The sequence below is a fragment of the Aythya fuligula genome, chromosome Z (assembly GCF_009819795.1).
Source record: "Aythya fuligula isolate bAytFul2 chromosome Z, bAytFul2.pri, whole genome shotgun sequence".
NCBI classification, from domain to species: Eukaryota; Metazoa; Chordata; class Aves; order Anseriformes; family Anatidae; genus Aythya; species Aythya fuligula.
Genome location: NC_045593.1, coordinates 68,035,063 through 68,056,316, shown reverse-complemented (window position 1 = coordinate 68,056,316; position 21,254 = coordinate 68,035,063). Strand labels below are relative to the sequence as shown.

At 39.6% G+C, this 21,254-nt stretch overlaps 1 protein-coding gene across 5 annotated transcripts in view; it reads right to left on the bottom strand.

Moving 5' to 3' along the window:
• Positions 1 to 21,254, bottom strand: part of SEMA6A (semaphorin 6A) — a 115,427-nt gene that overhangs the window by 9,973 nt on the left and 84,200 nt on the right. For 4 of the 5 annotated variants that reach the window (XM_032206106.1, XM_032206109.1, XM_032206108.1 and 1 more), the window contains one exon: positions 14,713 to 14,877. The exons of the other annotated variant lie outside the window; for it this stretch is intronic. In XM_032206106.1, coding sequence (XP_032061997.1) covers positions 14,713 to 14,877 — 165 coding nt within the window. The remainder of the gene's footprint in view (positions 1 to 14,712; positions 14,878 to 21,254) is intronic. 5 annotated transcript variants of the gene reach the window in all.

Sequence of the window (21,254 nt, the reverse complement as noted above, 5' to 3'; positions counted from 1 at the left end):
GAATGAGTTTAGTAAAGAAAAAGCCTTCAGTTGCAAGAGGCACAAGGATCCTCAGAGGTACAAAGAGAAAATGTACATCAGAACTTTGAAAAGAAAATTGACACATAACATGTCTGAACTAACATGTAACAAGCCTGAGAAGGATCTAAGCAATCAGATCAGACACAGAGTCCTCTGTCAAGGTGTTTTGGCCCATAGTCAGACCAATTTCAGAAGTAATACCTCCAGGACAGGTTCATCTATTGACCCTTAAGGGTGGTTTTACTTCTTTCAAGTGGTCCAAATTCTGTTACTTCTCCCATCTGATGAATATCTCGACACAACTCTCCATAGAAAAACGATGGTTGCAACTTCCTAGAAGAGGTGAGATCAACACATAGATCTGCTCTTAATGGGAAGATGCTGAATATTAATTCCTGCATTTCTTATGATATGTAAGTTATGCAAGAAAGGTTAAAGAAATGACTCCACCAAGTCCTTATGAGGTAACATGTGAGTCTTGAAGTACCATTTTCAAACAAGTTTTCAATTATCTGTTTTTATGAGCCTGCAATCCAATTTCTCTGCATGTCACAGCAGCCATACAAAACCTATACGATTGACATATATGTGAATTTTGACAAATTAGAAGGGAGCAGGCCTTTTCTGAAAGGGATTAATATAGATGGAAATTACAAACTCTGAACTAGCAAATTAATGCCCAGATATCTTCCACCCCCACTGAAATGAAGGGCTGCCAGACTGGAAAATGACCAGAGCAGCAAGCGCTTAGAATATTTTAAGTTGCATTACTTATATGCAGTAACTCTGTTAATAAGCCAATTTATTAAGTTGTCAGGTATGAGAGGAGCTTTGAGGTACACAGCCTCCTGGATCTACAATGCAATGAGATTCACCACAGTCCAGAAAGCCAGTCCAATTTTATTTGCTGCAGTGGCTTTGCTGAAGGCCAACTCTTGCACTAGAAAGCACTTGAGAACCTTTCTCCCACTGGCAGACAACATGGAGTGACTGATCACTTTGAACTTTCCTGATTTCAGTATTTTCCTTCACCTCTCACCCTTTCCCAGTCAGCAACAATTTTTTTTTTTTTTTTTTTTGATGCCAGTGTGATGGGGAATAAGCAGAAATAGAAGGCCCCTTAAAACAGTAAACTAGGCATTTGCAATAGTTGAGACAAGATGTATAAAACCCAAATGTCAAGGAAAATTAATTCTTTTGTAGCCTGTCTCAGTAGAGGCAAGCTTTATACTGTTTTGCATCTTAAAAACACAAATTTCCTTTAAAGTCTGCTGTATTTCCTCTAATGACGTAAAAGAAGCTCAGTGCACATTCTGGGACCTTTCTACTATGCCTGGGATGAGCTTAAACATACCCAGCTGCTCTTTATTAGTTTACTTCAGGGGATCTTTCACAGCTGGGTTAAACCAGATTTACATATGTTTGGCTGAATATGCATGATTCCAGGGCTCCAGAGAAGTTGTCATAGCCTGCAAAGTGAATCTCTCATCTTCACAGTTCCCATTTCACTGCATGGAGCTCTTCTGACAGTGCAGAACAAATGGCTTTTTTTTTTTTTTTTTTTTTTTTTTTTTTTTTTTTTTCTGGTGTGGGCATTATGTATTCTAGGCAACCCAGTGCCTTTCTGGAAGCAGTTTTTATGTACAGTGTCAAGGAAAGAGAAGCTGTCACTGAGAAATTCTGTGGCTTTCCTTTTCCTTTCTTACAGCCTGTTTTGAACTATGGCCTTTCTGCACAACAGGGAGAAGTGAAGTTTTCTGAATGTCAACAAGAGCAGCTTTGCTTAGCAGGCTGAAACTCAAAGTAGCCTTACTGAAGAATTGGGGTTAAATTTCAAACACTTTATACGACCTAGAAACAAAAATTGTTTCCTCATCAAGTCTGATCTTCTTTAAATACACAGAAAATGGAAATGATGGTTTTAAGCAGATGACTAAACACATTGCAGCTGAACTAACATAGGAGCCATCTATTAAACATCCAAGACATTTAAATAAGACTGTGCCCTATATATTCTATTCCTTGAGGTCTTTGGAAATGATTATTGAAGTTGAACAGCTAGGTGACCAAGCCATCTATGTTTACTGATGCATACTGACTGTACTTCCTAGAGATAGTCCTCCTGTCCACAGCTGGGTTGCTGGTTAGGAGCATAGCTGGACCCCATGTTAGGCCTCCTCTTCTAAAGAGTGAATATGAAACCTCTTCCATCACTCATATGCCTAAAAAGTGTATTTTCTGACAGAAAGCAACACTGTGGATTAATTCTTCATTTTCTCTACACTCATGCAGGTATTTTCTTCAAGACCCGGACTTATGAATTAAAACATGCTCCCTGTCGTCGGTAAACGACCACTAGAAATATTTACAGGGTTGGGTCTGTAGACCAAAAATATTATAAAAAATTATATATGGCGGGTGTTTGGTATATGTTTTCCCTCTGTATTGTAATCCCATAGTCTCATCTGTCACTGAATACATTAGGCAACTGGGAAACTGGAGTGAGTTTGAAACACTGGCCACAACAGTAAGCAAGACAGATTTTACCTCTAGTTCTTTCTCTGTATCTCACTACTCTTCCAATATAAGTATTAGAAGCCTTGTTTCCTCTCAGTTATATTCGTTCAGATCTGCAATCCCTCCAGTAAAGCAAGCAGGGTTACTCCAGTTACATCCTGAGGCAAAAGACAGCATTTCCCTACTGGTCTTCTCATCCTGCTGCTGCTATCATCTCTCACTTCATTTTCTATCTCCAGTGCTGGCTTCTTTCATGTATTTTTCCTTTTGTCTATCCAATTTCTCTGCATTTTTTTTTTTACTTGACTTTTAAAACCTTATTTATTTATCTATTTATTTATCTATTTATTTATTTATTTATTTTTACCATCTCCCCATCTTGCAGAAACCGCATGCACATCTATGCTTTAAAGCTGTAACTTCACTGACGCTTCATATTTGTGAATTTTTTAACATGTTCACTAATTATGGTGGCCAATCTGCTAAAGTGACTTCTGTAACTTCATTTTAGGGTGCGTGGTATGACAAGTAGGTGTCTGACCTCACTCTCAGGTCGTTGCCCTGGGGCCAGCAGCAATCTTGCCAAACCAGCTTCCTCTACAACACACTCACAGCCCATCCAGGCGACCTCTGGCCACCCAGCCACAGGCCAGGCATATTTGCTTTGTGGAACATCATCATCAGTGTGTCTGCATTACAACAACTTCCTCAACGCTCCACTTGCTTCTGCTACTGTTTCAAATCCTTTTTTTTTTTTTTTTAAATTTTATGGATTTACAGTAGCATTTGTTCATTTTCTGCTCTTGATCTTTTTTAGGTCAGTATTTCCCACTGCTGCAAGCAAACCAGGGGTGCTTGCACAACTAATTAATCAACATGAAGGTAAGTGCTAGAACAATGAACCGACTGGCTTTTCTCATTATCTGTAGGCCAGTTTTCAAGATATGTTTACTGATCTACAGATACACAAATTTCCATGTGAGAAGTTAGCATCTCTCTCTCTCTCTTTTTTTTTTTTTTTTCCCTGGCACTGGGACTATAACAAGTTTTATCACAATCTCTGTGATACATTTTCTCTTTCCTCCTTTCTAAACACAGTGTAGGTGAGTCCAAACCTTTCAGGGAAGCATATGTGATGTTATCGAGTTGTCTTGCCATGAGCAAGCACAGATAAACCGTATTGTCTTTTCAGGTCTGCATGCTGGGTGTCTGAAAGTACCTGCTGATAATACTAATTTGGTTCAGTGTGTGAGAACTGCACACCAAGCTACATAAATACCCCCAGGGATCACTGGGTATAGCAAATTACTTTGTCTTACTGGGTGAGTGCCTTGGGGCATTGCCTGTAGCCTGGTCATATTTAGACTAAAAGCATATAAAGTGCTGCAGGACTGTAAGACCTCTTTAAGATGCTGAATAGAGACTAGTGTTTTGCAGAGATAAAGCAGAATGTTATCTGAAAAAAAAAAAAAAAAAAAGAAAGAAAAAAAAAAAGAGCAGCACTCTTTATGTTCTTTATTATAAGCTGAGATTGCCCAAACCTCTGTCTGGGCAGGCTCTGTGGTGAATGCAAGAGGCTCAGTAGGGAATGCACACAGAGGAAGGGACAGAGGGCACCCCTGCTCTGTGCCCTTCTCTGAGAAGATCTGATGGGAGTCACTCAGCTGCGAACACATACGGAGAATGGTTGAACTGTTTGTTGGAAACTGTATGCTGATGGCAGAAATTAGATTTCTCCCGTGCTGACCACAGGCTCAAAGCAACTACCAACTGCCTTTTCTGCACCAAATGACAAGACCACTTCTGCTAGCTTCTTAAAACAATGACAACAAAAAATGCTATGCAGTTTTTACATAGCTTTATGACTTACACCTCGTTTACCCTCATCAGCTAGCTAGACTGAGTTTAACTTTATAAACAGAGGTAGACAGGTGCCTTGCTCTTTTTTTTTCCATAGCTTCTTGTGAAACAAATCCATTGTATTTACCAACATGAATGACTGTTCTAGATTTTTTTTTTTTTTTTTTTTCAGGATTACAACTATGTTTGCAAACAGGAACTCAGTAAAGTTTTCTGAATTTTCCAATTGAAAACAATTGGAAAATATATTCTTCTCAAAAGACTTGGAGTTATCTTGCTGAAGGCTTTGGTGTACTGCCATTCAGGAGGTGTTTCTATGCAGTCTTCCATTTAGTGTCTGAGTTGGTATTGTTTGTTTTAGCAATTGCAGATCTTTTGGGCTCGCTCTCTCTCTCTCTTTCTCTCTCTCTCAAAAAAAAAAGAAAAAAAAAAAAAAAAAAGCTGTTTCTTTCTGTAAGAACATGATACTGAATAACAGTAGCCTTGTAAGGCTTTAAAAATGAGTCTGGTCCTCCTCCCCTTTCCCTTCTCTCTCCCCCCCTTCCCTTTTATTTTTTTTTAACAGCTGCTCTATTATTTTCTATCACAATTGTGGGTAAGATGGGATGGAGCATGAACAAGATGGAATATTATTGACTGCATGCAGCTGGTGTTATTTTTCAATTAAAAAAATTAAAATCCTTGTTGGGCATATGAAAGAACTGCCTCATTTATGCCCAGTTCTGACAATGTTATGAAGATGCACCTTCATCTGAGATTTTATTTCACAGAAAATGGAAATCTTTGGTTGTTGCTGGAAGGACTACAGTTTAATATCTGGGGCTACACATTTTGGTAGGCATGGAAGGCTGGGACTGGTCTGGAGGCTATCCACTGGGACTCACTCTTTCAGAGCATTACAGGTATTCTTCTTGGTCAACATGAAGTTGATGATAAATGTGCTGCTGGCCATTTCCAAATGTTTGCTGTATTGTACAGCTGTGCCAGAGATGCCCCTTAATGCTCCCTGAGCAACTTCTCTATAAACTGCCCTAAGCTCTTCCAATATCAATGCAGCTGTTAAAATTTACTTCAGCAGAGATTTTGACTTACTCTGATCTGCTGGGGCAGTGAGAGCTGTCAGGCTATCAGCTGGATAGCTAAAGTGCTTATCAATCATACCACCAATGCTCAGTGTACACGGAGTTGTCTGTGTATTTAGCTGCCAAATGGTGACAAGTCTCTTCTGGGTATGAACAGACCGAGGTTTTTCAATAGCTTAGAACTTGGCCAGTGGAGCTATTTTTTTCCAAACAGATATGTCAGGATGCACATTTTTGATATAATGGTAAATTTGCTCTATCCCCTTAAAAACTTCTCAATAAAATGCCTGTAAGACTATTTTTATTTTATTTTATTTTATTTTATTTTATTTTATTTTATTTTATTTTATTTTATTTTATTTATTATTTTTTTTTGGTAAGAAGAGAATAACAACATATTTTTTCTCTCTCCTCTTTCTTAGCTACTGGCACAAAAATCTTGGAACACATGATTAAAATCTAGAAAAAGTCATACAGATGGTAACTGGAGACCAGAGACTATGGTGTCTCGCTAAATTGCTAAGTAGCTCAAAGTAGCACTCATCTAAACACCTGGCTAAACTAAGGATATTCATAGAAAAGACTACTTTCCAAATGTGACAACATTTGTTATCCGTATTTAATGTTAAATATGATTAACATGGCAAAATCTAAATTACAACCTCTCCAGTCTTTTTTAATTAACAACATTCTGTAAACAGTACACACCAGCCCATTTTGATGTTAAAAAATATGCTTGCTTTTTGACAGTCTTAAAGAAAAATAAACAAAAAAGGAACACAGTCAGTCAGTATCCTATCCATGGAAAGAGATATAGATACTGTTCACTGAAAGGTTATCTATATGAGAAGAAATTATGTGGTGTTTTGTACAGTCATGTGATTACATGACAGTTCACAGTCCATACATTATATTGAAAGTGCTCTGAACCAGGACTGTCAATGCTTAGGTTGTTGAAAATTTACTACAGGACATCTTACCTATTAATTAATACAATTATTGAAACTATGCACATCCTATGTAAGAAAAATGAATTATTCAAATATCTTTAACAGCATATTGACATTTTAATTATACACTGGCACTGATTTAACACCAAAAGGCACTTTAAGTCTCTTCTGGCTGTAAGATTTTCTGCTGTTAAATCCCTTCACATTTTGAAACCGTTTCAGAAATGTCTTACTTAAAGGGCTAAGTTCTTTCCTGCCCATTCAGCATGTTTGCATTGCACAATGCCTCCCTGTACTCAACATATACATCCCCAGAATGAAACGTGGTGTTATTTAGCATCTTGAACACCAATTATTCCTCGCAGCTTACACAAAGAGTAGTGGCCCTGTAGGGCCAGCGTAGCCTACAGTGAATTCTCAGCCCCTGATAAATATGTCAGCACTACAAGGGTCAAACAAGAGCATGAGACAGCCTGTGTTTCTCCACCAGGCTGTCCTCACCGGGTGACTGTGGATGAACACAGCTGGGAATCTCGTCCATCACACAATAGCTCTAATGCCCTGAACTCTGAGCAGCTGCCTTGACAAATTAGACATGGCCTCTTTTATTGAAAAAGTAGATCAAGGTCCTGGGGCAATGACAGTTTTTCAGTTTTGGTAAGACATGCTTCTGCTGCTCATTGCAGCCTGTAAATGGATAACCTGACTTTAAATCTAGGCAGGTGGACAATTACAGGTCAAGGACACCTGCTGTTTTCCTGCAGCCACATTTAACATTTGATGAGCTCTATTTTAAACGTCACCCTTCCTTTATTTGGAGAATTCTGATGTATGGGGGCATATTTACAAAGGAAAGCTCCATTGTTGGTTTTCATAACCAGGACTTGCACATCAACACAACCTCTTTTATTATCATATTAACAAAAATGTGTTTTTTTTTTTTTTTTCCTTTCTTTCTTTTCTTTTATTTTTTTTTTTTTTTTTTTTTTTTTTTTAATACTAAATAAATGATATGTCACTTGACCCTTGGTTCAAAGCTGGCTACTCATATTTCCACTTTGGCTAGTTAAATCTGAAATCCATACTGCTAGTGAAGCATGGAAACATTTTGATTTCTGAAAAATGCAAGCTAGATCTAGTGATGAAGTATAGTTATTTCTTTAGGCATGGTTTGTGTGTTGGAATATACCCATTCCCTTACATTGATCATCCTTTACCATATGAAACACAGAGAAAAGTGTTCCTCTCCTTACACTTTCAAAAAGATCCTACAGAAAATCTGTGACTAAATGAGCTAGATTTTTTTCTAATGTAAGGTTCAAAATGAAGTCTAGCCACAGAGAAGACACACTAAACCACTGCCCTGTATTCCTATCACAATCCCCCCTTTTAAGCTAAAATGGGTTTAAGGATGCGGCACTGCCCATGGACTTGGTTTCTTGTCTTTTCTGCATGCTTACTGTCCTCACTGTCACTTTACTCTTGTTCTCATAGAAACTTAAAAACCATAAAGAAAGCAAGTTTGAAGAAAATCTGTTGCCAGGAATGTTCCTTCCAGCATTCTTCTTTTGTCAATTTCACATACAACTCCTATTTATTTATTAACTCCTAGTTTTCTCCTCCCAGTGTTTGAACTCAGGGATGCAATCTGGGATGATTAGCTGTCACCAGCTCTGGGAACAGATCTTGTACATACAAGACAGAACAGAGGAAGGATCAGTGTCACTCCTCTGGATGGACAGGTCTGGTGTGCTCCCTTAATCTTGACTGCACAGTGTTCTTGTCTGTGTCACAGAGTACCTGCAGCTCCAGCAGGGTGAGGTTATCAACCTCCTGGCATGTTTGCAAGTTATTAGCCTGGTCTTATGATATAGATATCTGGCTAATAGAAGCTCTTCTGAGAAATTTGGTCTCATTTAACTGTTATCAATGGTCTTCTGGCATTGATTTGGTACAGAGCTAAAATGGCATCCTACAGAAGGTGTTTGGTATGCTGTGATTAGTCTCTGAGACTATCAGTTTCTGGACAAGTTGCTTTTTAGAGGTATTCTAAACCAATATGTTTGTTTGTTTGTTTGTTTTATTTTGTTTTTAAATATTTTAATATTCCACCTAAGCAACTAGTATATGTGACAAACATAAATAAGGTGTCCTCACAAAACAGGGATGTTTACAGGTGCTAATTTACCTAAGAACATTTAACAAATAAAATCTATAGGGCTCGGTTTAGCATGCACTCATCCAACCAGTCTCTGTTTAAATTCTAATGGGAAAAGTAATTAGGTTTTAATCTAGATGTGAATCTATAAAAACTTAAATGGGCTAGATCCATTTAAGTCTTGTATACATGAAATCCCTTTGTGAAGCATTATAGCTCCAAGTAATCAAACCTCTCACTTCAAGTCTCAGCTAAATGCTTCCAAACCATAGACAGTCAGGACAAATTCACGACTCCCTTTCTTACACCACTCTTTTACTGGACTGTGGGTAGAAGATTTAAATGTACAGAAAGTGAAGGATCAGGTCTGATTCTGTCTTCATTGCTTCCTCAGCACTCAAAAGTGTTAGTGAATGGCAAAGTACTTGCAATCTGTTTTATGTTTGTGTGGACAGTGGTTTGAGACAGGGAAAAGAATAGCAATGTTTGTAATAGCTTCCTCCAGGCCCATATGCTCTGAATTTACAGTGCTTCCTGAGCCACATCTAGTCAATGCTGACTATGATGCAGACTCTCCTCTGATTAGCCTAACACTTTTTTAGGAAGCAGTCAATTCCTTCCGACTTTGCCAGAACTATGATACAGATCAAATACAGGGAATTTGCTTCACCTTGAAAATCCAAACCCTTCCCTTCAGACCTGCAAACACTGACTCCAAAGACAGCCATGACAAATTCTGTGCCACTTTAAATCCTCTTCTGAATTATTACCAAATGCCAGTAAGATAATAATGACTTCTCCCTGCTTCCTCTGATAAAACATGTTTTGAATCTTTTAGAGCCTTGCACATATCAGAATACAACGTTCTGTGTAAAAACAAACTGCAAATGTACTTCCTGGTGAAAACTCAGCCTTCCCATGATTAAGACTAGCTGCTTAATTTATGCCAAAAGAGTCCGAAGCTTTGCTTTGCCACAGATTTCTTCATGTCTACGTGGAAAGTATCTTGTTAAATCAGCACTTTGTGTTCTTTGTTATAACTATACCTGAAATTTCATAAAATTCTTTCTCCCTGGAGCAGAATCTGCTGTAACATTTGCAGACTCTCCAGAGACAAGCATTGTCAGCACTTAGCAAGTCTTTTAAGTAGTGATAATCACAGTAAAAATTAGTAACACTGCCGCTTGTGTACAATAAGAAACATCTTATGGAGTCAGATTTTGAAATTAACAGCCCTTGGGCTCCCCAGTAACAGAGACCTCTCCAAATTGTTCACTACTGCTAATGACACCTAGGTCTGTACCACCCAAAGGGCTGCAGTTGTTAACAGTTATATGTAAAATAATAGACTCTAAAGCATGACAAATCCACAGGAGCATTCTTGACATCTAAATACACCAGCAGGTCTTAACCATATAAACTGTGTGCAGCACGTCCCACTTCCAGACAGTTTCTTTGAAATTGGCATGTGGCTATTGACAAAAGTTTTGTTAAGAAAGGGAGACACCACTTCATAATCGTCACTTAATGAGTGTTGAGACAAGTAAGATTACAAACATTAAGCCTGTTCAGAGTAACACTACACTTTAAGCAGTCAATGCCCAGCTAAACCATGTCCACCTGAATGCATCAGAAAAGAAGCTGTGGAAAGAAATCATAAGCCAAATCTCTACAACCAGTTTATCAGCACTGTGATTGAAAGGTAAGCTCCATACATTTAGGGAGTGAATAATAAAACTAAGCAGTTGGCTACATTGTGTTAACAAACCCAGGACTAGAAAAACATGAGGCATTTCTAGAAGGAGGCAGAAGGGACAGGAGACAGCAGAGAAGGGCCAGGAGGGTAATAAGGGAGCAAGGCCAGATCCTCCTGAAGAAAATTACTTTGTTTTCTTCATGAAGGTCTCTCCGCTAGCAGTAAGTACTATATTATCTACTTTCCCTTCGTTAGTAGAACAACTACAGAGACACAGCACTAGGTCACTACTGGGGTGTACAGGGTAAAGCCTTGGAGTGCTCCACATGAGGAGCTTCACGACTGCTGAGGGCAGGAGGGAGGCTCAGTACAATGGCAGCAGAACGGGAGGTTAGACTGCAAGGTTAGGAAAACTCTTTTGACAAAGGTGAGAAACACACAATTAAATTAAGACTAAAACACAGCAAGAAAGGAAACAAAACATAAACATACTCTAGAACATGTTTTTTTGTTTGGTTGTTTTTTTTTTTTTTTTTTTTTTTTGGTTGTTGGAGGAGATGGAGAAGAGGAAAGAGGGTGCAGTTTGCCCAATCAGAGCTGATTTTTTGTTTGCAATGCAGAGGGGCAGATTCCTTAATGGCCAAAATGAAAATGCCAGTGGGATGGCAACGCATAATTCCCACTCTATGGGTTGCTCTACACATTTTCATCTTGGCAAGAAATGTGAGGTAGCTCAGAAACAACAATCCCAGAGTATATTTAGCTACTAAAGCTGTGGCACACAAATGTCACATTCCCATGAGTCAACCCTTTTAAAGAACCCCCTCTTCACGCCCCCACAGATATTCCCCAAGATGCCTGCACTGAATTAAAAGTGAAGCATATGGATGGATGTGACATCATCAAAGCACCCGTGTTACAGAAAAAAAAAAAAAAAAAAAAAAAAAAGCAGCAAGTGGATTCTGTACAATTAGTACAATCAGAAGGAAGTCATTTGTGAGTACAGGAAAAGAAAGAAAACACTGTCCAAAGGACTAGACACAACCAATGAAGAACATCACAAAGCACCTTGCAAAACAAAGAGAAAATGTTAAAAAAAAGAAGAAGAAAGAAAAAAAAAAAAGAACAAAAAAAAACATTTTTTTTTCACTGTGAATGTGCAAAAATGAAAGAAAGCACAGCAAAAGTGAAAACAAAACCTTGATGAAAGGATAGTAAGCTTAACATTTTCTGATTTAATTTTGTGCAAGAACTCTTTCCTTTGCCCTTTAAAAACAACAAATCAATAGCAATTTTGGAGCCAACCGGCTTTGATTGGGCAAGGCAAGGAGAACAACACACAAGTAGATGGTAATGGTAAACAACCATGCGGTCACCTCTGCCGCCATTGTTTTGATTGTGTGTAGACTGCTTCCAGCTTTGTCAATATTCATAATTAGGCAACAAAGAATGCATGATATTTAAATGACCCTGTCAAGTGCTAATAAGGATCTTTGGTAACTATCACTCCCTGAGCAGGGAACTATTGAATGTAAGCCACCTCATCAGTCAGTGAATTGAAGTGAAAATTATTCAAATCCAAAAGCTATACGTTTATTAATATTTTCACTGCATGCTCCTCTGAAAGCTGTGGCTGGCATACAAGATGCTTTTAAGAGCTAGTTTTCCATCTACTAAACACTGCTTTGCAAAAGATTTGTAAAGTACAGATCCACACATAACAAATACTGTCATTAAAATGCATACACATCTCTGCATTCCTCTGGGTACCTAAAGGGCCAGATCTTCCACTATTGGTGATTTCTGACCTAGCATCCCTGACTGATACCAGCAGAAGAGCTGGGTTCAAGGATCTTTTCCTTCCTTCCTCATCAAGTCTGCTTAATGACATCCCCTCTTCTCAGGGAGGAGGAGAAAAACACTACTTACTTTCAAAAGAGGGAACACAATTTTCTAGGAAATGTTGTCTCAGCTCAAGAAGTTTGAATACCAGGTGTTACCAAGAGGCCAGACAGAAAAAGAAAAAAATATATATATTTTTTTAAGCTGTCAGCATTGTCATTGATTTATTTCTCTGATAAAAAGGAGTGATAGGTAGATCACATGCCATCTTTAAAAGAGCATGCAGGTTTATCTGCTTTCTCTCCTCTACATACCTGACACCCAGAAATAACATTTTTAAAATTGCCATTCTGCAGCTGAAGAGCAAGGTCTGAGGAACAGAGTTCAGATTCAAGAAATGAGGATGATTTCTCAAACTAAGCTTAAGCAGGGATTTGGAATCTGACCTTTTGTCTTCAACGCCCCCAAAGACTTACCCCTTACATTATGGTTTTGAATTGGAGTAATGCAGCTGCCTGAAATTCTACTGCAGAGACTCTGTAGCCCACAGGTCTGTGTGGTACAGGGAAGCTCTGTACTTATGTCACAGGTAAGTCTGACCAGGTTCAGAAATTCAGTTTTTCCTTTAGATTTGCAGTTAGCCTCCTATCCTCATCATGTCTACATGATCAAGCTCAGAAAAAAAATATAATTTGGGAACAGTAGCCTCTTCTAAAATCCACCTGAAGGAAAAAGAATACATGGAAGTTTTTACAGGAAAAACTGTTGGTAGGTGGGAGACAAGTCACATCTTCTGCCTGGGGGATTTCAGCTATTCCTATTCTATTTGCTGCTATCAAGCCTAAAAGCCAAGGCTACTAGATTAATTGTCTCCTTGGCATCTCAAGAAATTTTACTGTTTCTTCTCCCCAATTTGACCAGCTTGTCAGCCAGAAAGCTGCTTCAGACTTTGTCTCGGGTGGGCCAGCCAGGTGATGCACACTGCCCTTGTGAACAGGAGCTGTGAAGGCTCTTTGAGAAGAGTTCAATGAGAAATCTCTGAGATATCCCAAGACTGTGGGAGACATCATGTGTCTGGAGCTGCTGTGAATGCCAGGCACCGAGTTTACAGTCCAGACCATTGCCAGCTGCTCGTGAAGATCTGCTGAAAACTGTATTGCAATGTTAACATGCTCATTAGCCCCTGCTGAAAATCTCCACAGTGAGTGCAGAGAATTCAAGACTCAGTGGGTCAGGCAGAGGGGAAGGAATATGATTTAGTAACCTACTAGTTTGGGCAGACAATTCAAAGCAGTAGGTCTGGCATGCTAGTAGCTTCTCCAGGAACAGCTGATGCTTTTGTCTAATGAGTTTTTCATGTAAAATGCATGAACAACAGAGACTGGAATCCACATTTCAATTAATATTTTAAATGTTTTTTATAAAGTATTCATAGTAGAAAGGCCTGAAGCTCATGTGTGTTCCTGCCCCTGGTGAGTGCCCTAACCACTCAGCAAGTGAGTTTTGCTTATACCCATCCTCCTTCTGGCCCGTTGAGTACTTAATTAGTCCATACAGAGTGAAACATCTTCAACAGGGAAGAGATTGAAAGAAGAGATCTAAGAACACCCTGGAGAAGAATAACAAGGACTTAAATCTCTCTAGGCAGAGGAGATATTTGAACCTAAGCCCCCTATTTACAAAGGAACCATTTTAACCTCATTCAGATACGGATTGAAAGCAGCAGGAAGAATGATGGAGGGCCATGGCAGAACTATGGGTCACTACCATCCTCGCTCAGGAGAAAAGCTACTCTGTCCCTAAGCAGGTTCAAATGGCAAGTTTAGGCAATTCTCTAATTCTCTGCATGCATAGCAAAGCAGGACTAGAGGCCAAATGGCAGGGCTGTCCCTTGTCTCAGGCACAAGCATGCTTCAGCACAGGGCTGAACAGGGTGAAACACCACCTAAATCAAAGCACCTTTTGGCTCTTTAAAAATGCAGCAGAGAAACTCTCCCCACCAGCAACCACCTAAGGATCTTTTGAAATACACTAATGATCTCTGCAGCCCTCATTCTCAAAGGCATTTGATGCTCAGGTCCAGTGGCTAGGACCAGCATCTGTGTAACTCCACCAGTTAAAGTAGAGCCAACCTCGGAGCTTCAGTATTTCTTCCTGACAGCGAGAGACAGAAATAATGTGAAATTAGCTGAGACCTGCTGTGCTGCCCCGGGAATTCAGACAAAAAGGCAATATAAAAGTGCACTCTTAAGAAAAATGGAAAGCCACGAATCTGCCTTTGTCAGACAACGGGGAAGATCAAGTTTAAAGAGAGCTAAATCCCCACTGTTTCCCTCCTTCCCATGCACATGTACAATACACACGGCAAAGGCATACATTTCTATTTGTTTTGTGTGGTTTCCTCAGGCAGTGAATTATCTAGGACTGAGTCTGAGATTGGCTGTTTAGTTTCAGGCTTTACGATAAGCTTTTAATTATAGCACAGGAGTTTTATTACATGTTGCTCTGAGCCAGCTGGAAGCAGTTACACTTCAGTCCTCCCCCCCCCTCCCTCCTCACCACAGGAAGTCATTTCCAAGGCCTTACCCTTCTTGTCTTGATGATTATGGGATGAAACTGCCACATATGGGTCTGTATTTTCGGATGAACCAAGCGGATCCTTCCAATCCAGCATGCGTCCCCTAGCATCATAACCCTGTCGAGCCCGAGAGTTGGAAGAGGTGGTGCTTGGAACTAGTGAACTGGAGTGTCCTGTTTACATTATAAATACAGGTAGGGAAGACAAGTCTCATTAGTCACTTACCATGCCACCTCATGCTCAGGAGCACAACCTTTGCTTTCCTCCATGGGTGAACCTCGTAGGCTGAGCATGGCTTTGAAGGCCTTGCAAAGTGTTGCTCGAAGGAAACACAGAATTTGGACTTTCCAAACTGTCCAGTGGGATGGTGTTAATGGCTGCATGTGTGTGCGGTTGACTGCAGCTCAGATTGCAATTGTGTGTTTTTGCCCAGCAGTGTTAAATGCATGTGGAGCAGCATGAGGACTCTTCATCTTAGTCAAATGTCCTTCAGCTGTATTCTGCACATGAGCCTGATACCGAAGCATCAGTCCACACTGTCTGGCACTGGCTTAGGAAGAAAAGCAATTTCAACAGCAATTTAAGCAATAAAATGGAACAACTTCTAGCACCACCAGAACTGGAGTGGAATGCCAGAATAGCTACAACACGATGATGTTTGTTGCCCTCTGCCTCGTGTCCCTGAGGGAATGAGAGGCTGCCCAGAACCTGTGCACTGGGAATGGAAAAAACACTGGGTTTGTGCCTACTTGCACCATTTCCACCAGTCTTGTCTGAGCAGTGGTCTACAATGGCTCTGAGGTAAGGACTGCTAGCAAAGAGCCACACATCATTTCTGCTCAAATTAACAGTGAAGTGAAGGCCTTATTACATGAGTCTGGCCAAGAAATTGTAACTGTCTTCAAAGCACACTTGGTTGGTAGACCTCTCAGGACAGAGATGTGGCATTGCTTGCTTGCTTCAGGCCCCTTTGAACACTGGAAGGCCCGTTTTGAAGGAGGAAAGTTTAGGATGTGATCTGCTTTGCATTTGTCACACAGGGTAGACCTCTTGACTGGAAGAGAGGATTACAGGCCGGCTCCCCTGAGTTTCACAGCTACTCTAGACATTGTCACTGCCATCCTGAACATGACTGAGGAACTCCTTGCTGGTTGAACACACCCTAACAGCACACTCACAGGACATGACCTACCAGAAACATTGTACAATTTTAACAGTGGTTTGGCTTTGGCATAAATGTATTTGTAGATATGTATGTCCTTTGCAGCTCAACCCCAGGAAGTAGGTCAACACCCAAAATGCAGTACTCTTGGAGTCTATGGTTTCTGAATGATGGCCCCAACCTGGACTTCTCAGTGGCTCAGCTGCTCCATGACTCCTGGGAAAGTGGGCACTGAAACTCCAACCACACCACATTCTGACCTTAAAATCACTCATATTTCTGAAAGTTCCTTTTCACCACTTGCACCAATGCTTTGGCCATTCTGGTCCCTGCTCTCAGAAGCAACATCAGTCCCTTCAGTGCATGGAGAGTTGATGAACTTCAGCTTCCCAACTACCCTCTAGACATCAGAAATCTGAATGCTTTTCGATACAGACAAGTGCTTCATTTTATCCAGCCCTTTTAGCAGCTTCATCAGATTGAAATATTGATGAAATCAGCAAAAATGCTGCAGCTTCTGTTAAGATGCTGCTATGATTTAAAGAAATTCTGCTGAATATTAATGATCTTGGAGGGGAAGAAAATGCCCATGCTCCTCTGCATATGTTTGAGGAGCACTTTTGATTTAGTGTGCAGGTTTGTATGCAGCAGTACTTTGGACTGTGTTTTGCACAGGATATGGAGAGAACTAACTTCTATAACCAGCGCTCTTTGTAGGGCAAGCTGGTGAGATTCAGCATTCTCACCATGCAGAATTCTCACCCTTCAGGTACTACACGTAATCATTAATACAATTAATTGAGCACTGGACCTCAGGCTGAGGGCTTATGCTGATGAGGGCACTGTATTATTTTTTCTCTCTCCTGGTAGGAAGGGTGGTCTCCTCTAGCCACCTTTCTTTAACATGGCAAACTAGAGGGTGTATTTTGTTTAAGATGGCGCTTTTAATGTTGCTCAAATAGGAAAGAGAAGCCAAATATTATTCTCTACTAGAAGGTTTCCGTAAGCAACAGCATGGCTGGAAGCACTGGTAACACACAGTTAGATGGATGATGGGCTTCAATCCAGACTTGCTGCCTGTTCCACAGCAGTTCTACAGGGCTGCCTGTTTCCAAAAGGATGGGTAGAGGCCCAGTGGCTGAAAATACGTGCCCTTTTGAAGCAAGAATACACTGGAGCATGAAAGCTTTCACTTCTATACCATTTTACGCTTGTCAATTCCTTTGCTCATTCTCAAGAAATAAGAGGAACAATGGGACATAGAATAGGCCAGAGAATAGGCCAAAGTTATGAGATTTCCATGTCTTCTTTTCCCTAAGGACTAAACCACAGTGCCAGAATTCATGGGGTTTCAGTCTCCAAGTTAATACCCCATTCAATGGCCACAATAATGTGTACAACATTTGGTCAGCCTACAAATAGTGCTGCACTCAACATAAGAAAGCAATTAGTCAAAGCTTGATAAGGAGGTGGAAGAGAAGGAAATCTTGCAAAGCAGTAATTATATTTTATACGTGCCTTACATATGCATTTATATGTCCATATCTCTGTCCAGACACTTTTACTTTTGGTGTGCTTAAAGGGACAATTTTAAGGAAAAGGCAAAAGTACGGCTGAAGAAAAATGTTTCTTAATACAGTAATCTAGAGGAAAGATATGCCTAAGGGACGCATTTTCTAAAAAAAAAAAAAAATAATTAAAAAAATTCCTCAACCATATGCTGCAAATACATGGAGAAGTTCTTGGAAATTGAAAGCTTAGGCTTTGTGAAGATAGTAATGTATACCAGATGGCAGTTAGGTAGAGGAAGGTTTCACACAATCATGAGAAATCAGTCTATTTGCTCTGTTACTAATGTGCTAGTCTAGTACACACTGAGAAACAGTCCTCCACATGTAATCAACATAAACTTTCTTCCATTTTGTGGAAGCAGGGCAGGAGCAGATTAACCTTAATAACCTACCCTGCTTGTGTTGGAGCTGTATTCTGCAAACAGTTGCTACTGGGCAGTGGCTGCCACACCAGACACCATAAGCATTATCACTGTGTCTTGTAAGTGGCTGAACAGTCAGTCCCGCTGGGTGAATTTCACCTCCGAGCTGAGTGACACCAGAAATGTATGAGCTAGTTATTTCTTTCATAAACAGAGAAAAGGCTGAAGTGGCAGGCAACCCATTCCTGTCCCTTTCACATGCAGCCATTATTAAACCTTTACAATGTGCTGTATGGTTTGCAACATGTAGTGGGCTTTTTTTTCCCCCATCACACCATTTTTACCACTCTGACTGTGTAAATAGGCTTTTCTGCAATTTAAAGAGGCTTTAACATATCTGAGGTGTAGCCAGTACATCTATGTTAGTATTGACTAGCTTTTCATACACCTAAACATCTAAAAACTAAAGATCTGCCTTTGTTTTAAAACAATGCACCTGAAAAGCTGCAGATATAGTGCTTTTCAAACTTCTTTGTTTAAAGCAAACATGAAAATTTCAAAATAGACAGGCTTTTAAAAAATCTGTTTTAGGGTGCTTCCATTATTTGCAAAAACTTTTCATTTGGAGTGCTGTAATCAAGTAATAGGACCTCAGTAAAAGCACTTAGTGTCTACGGGCATGGATAATGATTCAGAAGGGCTGCACTTCTGTAACTACAGCTTGTTCTGAAGTGCACTTGTAAAATATAAGGAGATTTTTTCAGCTTTAAAACAAAGACAGGGATTCAATACGTATTTGATAGTTGCTCTAATATGCACAAGTCATTAGGATCTCAGAGGTTAAGATGTCCACACACTATCCTATTAACAGCTATAGCAACCTAATTAGACAATTAGAGGGAAAGGCTAAATCAATACTACAGAGGGAGAAAGGAATATGGCTAGGGGGTGAGATAAGGGCCCAATTCACTAAGAATTGATGTTTCCAAAGGTAATTGAAGCTGCTTACAATTTTGTGGAAGAATCTAAGCTCATCTCTTTGTTTAAATATGTCTCTCACATCATTCATCTCTGACCTTCTGCAACACAACTTCAGCCTCCTATTCTCTCTCCCCTTGGGTGTCAAAAATGATGTACTTGAATAGTCACCTGTGTGGACTTTGCACTTTTGTTACTTGTTTACAACTGATCATGTAAGACTGCCCCAGAAAAGGGAGCCCATCTGCCAATTTCAGAAGGAGGCTGATGTAAGGAATACACAGATTAAGGGCTCAGTTTTCCTTTCATGTACACTGCTACAGAGTGGCAGTAAGTCTACCAGAGATCTGATTTATAGTGGTGTAAATCAGTCAAAAGGGGTAATCTAGCTATAAGTCTTTTGCATCTGAGCATTTGGCATCCTGAACATTCATTTGATTGGCATCCTGGTATGTTCCAGTGTTCTGAGGTTTAATCTATTATGAATTATCATTTAGTTACATATGTAATTGTATTCAATAACACTAAAATAAACTATTTATAAAATTTTATTTGCTCAAGAAAAAAAAAAAGAGCAGACATAACATTTAGCAAACATGAGCTGTTTACTGAGACTGTTTTACTGTCTAGTGCTGGAAGTTCCTACAGTCTTCTTGGGGAAGATCAAGAGAGGTGACTAGCACTTTTCCCTTTGTATTTTGCCCTGGTAGGTGGAAAGAGACTAACTACAGTAACATCATCAAGGTTATTTCAACTGAACCCATAAAGGAAGGGCTGTCTTGCTGAGTGACCATGTATCAGAATCTACATTAGAAATGTCAATGAAATCATCTGTGAAAGATTTTCTCTCACATTTGGCAGTAGGATCTTATTTTAAGAGCTGGGTTCATTCATGAAATCTATCACTGTGCTTGACATGCAAGTATACTCCCTATACCTATACTATACTGTACTCCTCTGGGACTACAGATTTTTTCATTTTGACACTCACTTAAACCATTTTTCTGCTTTCTTGGTCAGATTAAAATACCAGCTTTGGCTAAAGTCCCTCTTAATATGGTAGCTGATGGGATTCAGAACCACAGTCTACAGCTATAACTGTGCAGCCTCCAAACACACTTAGTAGTAGGAATCCAAAGACATTTCTGGCATGTTAGCAGTAGGCCCGGGGCTATTTTCTTTTTCTTTAGATTCAGCAGTATGGTCTTTATTATTATTACTTATCCTTTAATTACTGCTCTATGTTTTGGATGTATAGCAATTTTCAACAGAAAGAAACGACAAACTCTATATACAGATGAAACCATCAGTCTTCCATACATTATGAAGTCTCAACTTAGATTTTGTGTATTCCCCTCATTGTTTTTTATTATCAGACTTGCAAACAAATTTCACCTGCACATTTTCCATTTCCTGGTAATAACATGGGAAATTTTATTTAATTTATTTTTAAATGCTGATAAGTATTATTGTGTTACTTATATTCTGCTGTACTATCATGTGTTGCCATTGGTTCTGTTTGCATCTACATATTTTGCAGGCAGGAGACGAAGGGACCAATCTAATGTGCATCGTCACAACAGCAAACTAACCTATCTCTAGCTATATTCAGCCACACATATTATAATTTTCTCCAAGCTCTGATGAACTGTTTGTCTTGCACAGCCTGAATGAAAGCAATTTCACAAGCAAGTTCCCAGCCCTCCAAATTTCCAAATGGGAATTAGCCATTGCCTTCATTGGGAACATTATCACACATCCTCTTAGCTTGTGAGTACTTGTTTTTGTTCAGGATGTCTAGGAAGAGAAACTATTGCAATATAAGTCTAGGTTTGAATTTAAAGTGATTATTTATTCTGCAATAATTCCTCAAGAAGACACTTATTCTTCACTCCAAGTGACACTGTAATCCACTTCCAAACACAGAACAAAGTGGTGTAAAGTACTGCAAGTGCAGATTAACAGCTACCTAGTGGGAAACTGCTACTCCAGGCTAGCAAGAATGCTTCTTTCAACTTTGGTGTGCGAATCCCCCTTTTTATTTACAGACCAGGTACCATAGGGGTGTTATGATACTGCAAGCATGTACAACAAAAATTACTTACTCCAGAAGTGAGAGAAACCTTTGGGACTCAGGGCATAACCCCATCTCAACTGACACAGGTAATAGTTAATTTGCTTTATGAGAGATTTTCTATCACCCATGGACAGTTCTGCTCCTTTCCCTAAGTTATCAGTGACTAGCTGCTGTAGCAGTCATAACACCAGCCTGGACAACTCATGAGTGGGATGTAAGCTATTTTGTTTTTCCCAGGGAACAGATAAGATGCATCAGTGTTTCCAAGTGTTCCTTTGTCTGAGTGTTCAGATGAAGCGTGCTCTTAATCATGCCTGCTGGAGTGCCATTAAAATTGGCCATATCTGACTTTAATTCAATGGAGAGAGTTTTGAGGGAGGACTAGGAAAGAGGGATTGCA